The 5,316-nt window shown below is 35.9% G+C and overlaps 1 protein-coding gene across 1 annotated transcript; it reads right to left on the reverse strand.

Annotated features, from left to right (window-relative positions):
- Positions 1–3,061: 3,061 nt before the first annotated feature.
- Positions 3,062–4,057, reverse strand: LOC110302221 (olfactory receptor 867). Its single transcript, XM_021173041.1, has one exon. It carries the CDS (start codon positions 4,055–4,057, stop codon positions 3,062–3,064), a length of 996 nt encoding a protein of 331 aa, XP_021028700.1.
- Between the last annotated feature and the right edge of the window lie 1,259 nt (positions 4,058–5,316).

Consider the following 5,316-nt stretch of genomic DNA (forward strand, 5'->3'; position numbering starts at 1 on the left):
CTCTCTCTCTCTCTCTCTCTCTCTCTCTCTCTCTCTCTGTGTGTGTGTGTGTGTGTGTGTGTGTGTGTGTGTTGTATCTATCTCTCTCATTAACTTCATTATTTCAGGTATACACCATATCAGTTATAAACATCCAGCCATAAGTGGAACATCCATAGTATTCTCCCCTCAAAGAATAACTCAGAAAAATTCTGGGAAAAGATATAGAAGGAACAAAAAGGTCAGAGAAAAGTGAGAGGGGTTTTGTGGAGTGCTGGATTTTAGACATGACATAGCTGTTATGTTCTTGAAGCAATAGCAAGTGTGATTAATTCCACAAATCCTCCACAAAATTGGGCCTGTAAAACCTTATTATGGAAGCAGGAGAAACCAATAGGGCCATGTCTTAGGTAGGGTGTCCAGTGCTGTAAGAAGACACCATGACCAAAAAAACTTTGATAAAGTACAACATTTAATTGAGGCTGGCTTACAGTTTCAGAGGTTCAGTCAATTAGTATGGCAGCATCCAGGCAGACACAGAACTGGAGAAGGAACTGAGTGTTCTGAATCTTAGTCTGACTTTAACCAGGAAATACTAACTATTCTGCACTGAATGGATCTTAAGAATAGGGCCTCATCTGGAGAAATGGCTCCTCTGTTTAGATCACTGAGTGCTTTTCCAGAGGTACTGAGTTCAATTCCCAGCAATCACAGCCATCGGTAATTGAATCTGATGCCCTCTTCTGATGTGTCTTAAGACAGCTACAGTGTACATAAATAAAGTAATTAAAAAAAAAAAGAATAGTACCTCAAAGCCCACCCCACAGTGACTCAATTCTTTCAAGAAGAACACACCTACTCCAACAAGGCCATGCATACGAATATTCTCACTTTCCATGGGCCAAGCATTTTCAAACCACCACATTCCACTCCCTGGCTCCAGGGTCTTGTTCAAGCAAATGAGTTTATGGGGGCCATAAATACCCATAGAATAATGCAAAATATGTTTAGTCCAGTTTTTAAAGTCACACACTTTATAGCAGTCTCAACAACGTTAAAAAATCTAAAGTTCAAAGTCTATTCTGAGATTCATCTGATCACATAACAGCAATTTCCTATAAAATCAAAATCATACACATTACAAAGCCCTGTTGAAGAACAAGGAACAACATTGGTTGTCTCTTGAAAGAGCTTCTTTGTGCTCTCAGAAAACAATGTCCAGTTTTCACCACAGTGATGCTGTTCTCTTCATCATTACTAATTTCTCAGCTCCAGGTAACAGCATCAATTTTCCCTGTAACTCCTTCTAATCTTGACTAAAGGAAGACCTACATGACCAAAGATGCTGAATTCTACAGCTTGCTGGTGCTGGAACATGACCCACTTGTTTTATTACTGCCTAAACTTGGCTATCCTTGAACTTGCTCTGTAAATTGACATTGAACTCGGAGATCTACATGCATCTATGTCCTGAGTTCTGGGACTAAAGGCATGTACCACCACACTAGAATCTCAGCCTTTGTCTATGTGTAATTTGCTCTGTACCAGGCTGGCCTTTAGCTCTCAGAGCTCTGCTTGCTTCTGTCCCTTGGGTTAAAGGTGTGTAACACCATGTCTGTGTCTAAGCTTTTGATGGCCATTATTCCTCAGGATCCATATCAAAAGCCTATGTCTTCCAGCCTCCAGATCTGAACCACAGGTGTGCCCTCCATTTCTGGATTGTAGTTCACTTCTGAATAAAGCCCTAATGAAATCAATAACAAGGTAATAACAATGCATAATATTACTATCCCTTGATCAACTTTGAAAGCATAAACAATAAGCTTATCTTGCTTGAATCTTGCCCTGAGGTTACCAGTTCTTTAATCTGCTTATCTCCTTGAATAATGGATTCAGCTTCATTCAACTTCCTAGTGCCCCTTTATTATTTGAAACATACATTTTGTATTTTTTCTTTCTATGCTTCCTATGCTTAAATGTTCTTCATGAGAGTAAACAGGAGAACAAAGTTTATGCTGGGCTTTTCTGAGACTTGCTTTATCAATTCAACTGATTCTTTTCACCTTAGGTTTAGCCTCAGATAAATGCAAAAGGCTACTACACACTTCACCAATACATCATAGGAATAATCTCCAAGCAAAATCATAAAATTCCTGCCCTCTGAAACCACTCTAGTAAGGATTGCCCAGTTTAGCTTCAGCACCGTCTTTCATATTCCTACTAGGATTCCATTAAGCCTCACTTAAAGAATTCCACTGTGTACCAAAGCCAAAGTCTCCAAATCTATATTCCTCCAAGCAAAAATATAGTCAGGCCTGTCACATGAATACTCAAGTCTATGGTATCAAACTTTGCCTTAGGATTCTATTGCAGTACCAAGACCACATTTATAAAGGATAACATTCAACTGGGGCTGAATTACCATATCAGAGGTTCAGTCCATTATCATCATGGTGGGAAGCATGGAAGCATCCAGGTAGGCATGGTGCTGGAGAAGAAGCTGCATGCTCTGCATCTGGTCTGTCTTCTTCCACGACAGACATACTTTTCTGCACTGAGTACAGCTTAAATACTGGGTGGGACCTCAAAACTCACATACACAGTGACTCACCTCTTCCAACAAGGCCACAACTACTCCAAAAAAAGAACACCTCCTAATAGTGTCACTTCACTCCAGATGAGCCAAGTGTATTCAAACTACCACAAGCCCCAAACTTCTCTGAAGCTACAGTTGCTGTGGGAGAGGAATACATTTTAGTGGATATCCTATGAAATAACCTAATGTTAGTTTTATCATAACATTTTCCCTAGGGAAAACAAAAATATTATTAAATTAAGGTGAAGACCTTCCAAAAATGATTTAGGATTAAGTCCTTTGAATTCATGAGCCATAATTCATATATATATATATATATATATATATATATATATATATATATATATATATATAAATAATTTTCATTTATAGAAAATTAAAATATTTCTGTAAATAAGTACACAGATGCAAAGTTACATAAACTTTCAGAATAGTGTAGATGAGTTATGTGATTGAAAATATAAAAAAGACCCAGGAGTGGTATGTTCATAAAATTTGCCTTATACTTCTCAGTAATAATTTATTTCTGATGTCATTGATACATGATGGTGAAGAAGCAACTCTGTTGAAAAGTTTTCCAAGGGCACCCTTCACATCTTTGTTTCTTAGCGTATAGATGAAGGGGTTTAGCATGGGGCTGATCACAGTGTACATCAATGAAGCAACATTTCTTCTCTGAGTAGAATGAACCACAGAAGAGCTGAAGTAAACTCCAAATCCTGACCCATAAAATAAAGAAACCACACAGAGGTGAGAACCGCATGTGGAAAAAGCTTTGTACTTACTCACAGTAGAGGACATCCTTAATAAGGATGAGACAATCTGTGAGTAAGACATAAGGATTCCTGTCATAGGAATCACACCTAGTAAGGAACTCATTACATACATGAAGACATTATTGACATGATTGTCAGAGTTGGATACCTTGAGAACTTGAGCCAGTTCACAGAAGAAATGTGGAATTTCAGTGCCTCTGGAGAAGTTCAGTTCATTCATCAACAGAACATGAATCAGGGACACCCAGAACATTATGATCCAAAGCATCAGAATCAGAAGTGCACACAGTCGAGGGTTCATGATAACAGTGTAGTTGAGGGGGTGACAGATGGCTACAAAGCGATCATAAGCCATTAAAGTGAGTAAAAAATTATCCATTCCAGCAAAAGTATTTAAAAAAAATACCTGTGTAAGGCATTCTATATAGGAGATGTCTTTTATCTGTGACTGCATGTTCACTAACATCTTTGGTATTGTCGTTGAAATGAAACAGATATCAATAAAGGACAGATTGGAGAGGAGGAAATACATGGGTTTATGGAGGTGGGAGTCAGAACTGACAGCCAAGATAATAAGCAAATTCCCAAGCAGCGTGACCAGGTACATGGACAAGAACAATCCAAAGAGAATAGGTTGCAATTCAGGGTCATCAGAGAGACCCAGGATGAGAAATTTTGTGATAAGTGTGTGGTTCTCTATTTCCATATGACTTTTGTATCTGCTTGAGATAAAGGAAAGATATTTTTCAAATAATAGTCACTGACATATCACAAAACAACCCTTGAAAGCATTTCTTTCTTTTAACAATGACTACCACTCATTTACCCAAATTAATTTTCCTGACCATTCTTAAATATGTGTAGATATTCTTATTTTTAATTTATTTAAATGTCTCTCTACTTTATCATTAATAACTTCCATTTATGGAATTTTTCTGTATGAACAAATATAGACAATTTATTCTGACCAATCCCTCTAAATCATTTGAAGTGAATTAACTGCTTTTTCTTTATAAATGTAATAATTTTTTGCTTCTAGTAGTTCAATAATATTCACTAAGGTTTTTTTTTTCACAATAATTTTCATGAGTTTTTTCTCTGAGTCCTTAATCATTTTCTAACCACACGATGATTGCTATTATTATGTTTGATGTTAAAAAGCCTTACTAGCAGTATATTTCAATGGGTGTTAGTTTTCATTATCATACTATTACTAATAATATTAATCTACTACCTTATAATAATTATTATCAGTACACAAAAGTCCAAAAGTAAATGTTGACCTGTGATTTAGAAATTTAGCTTTTTGTCAGGTTCATTTAACATAATTTTGATGCATTTATTGACAGCTGTGTAAACTTGAGAAAATCATGACAATGTTTAATGTTGGTCAGGAAGAATTTTCATTGAGAATACACTGTTAGGTGGAACTTATAGCAATTCATGGTACATTTATTAATGTAAGTACAATAGATGTTCTTTCTTTCTGAAAACCATGAACCACTTATAATTAATGAGATTTCCTGAAAACTGAATAATTTCATTCTTTGAACAATTGTTTCTAAGTGAATGTTTCTGGGAAGAGAAAGTAGTATGTGGAGTTTAGAGAAGTGAATAGTAAACAAGAAAGCACACTGTCCTTATAATAAAGCCAGAGAATGATTTTTTTAATGTCTATAGATAGGAGGAGCAATACATTGTTGTGAAATCAAAAAAACTAATGGTCAAAATATCTGATCAATGAATCTGATTACAAATATGTAAAACAGTGTAAGCCAAATTATCATAGAAAAAAAGGGATCCATGAAATACAAATTACCAAAATTTCAATGATGGAGAGTGTCTGAATTATGAATGCCTGAGAATGCAATTTAATTTATAAAAAAAAAATACATGTGAAGCAGGAATGTTTAAGCAAAGACCAAAAGAAATAGAAACAAACACAAGAGAGGAGAGAGAATAGAG

This window comes from Mus caroli, chromosome 9 (genome assembly GCF_900094665.2).
Source record: "Mus caroli chromosome 9, CAROLI_EIJ_v1.1, whole genome shotgun sequence".
Classification (NCBI taxonomy): Eukaryota; Metazoa; Chordata; class Mammalia; order Rodentia; family Muridae; genus Mus; species Mus caroli.

Coding starts and splice junctions, on each gene's coding strand:
- LOC110302221 (XM_021173041.1), bottom strand. CDS start 4,057: ATGGAAATAGAGAACCACACACTTATCACAAAATTTCTCATCCTGGGT.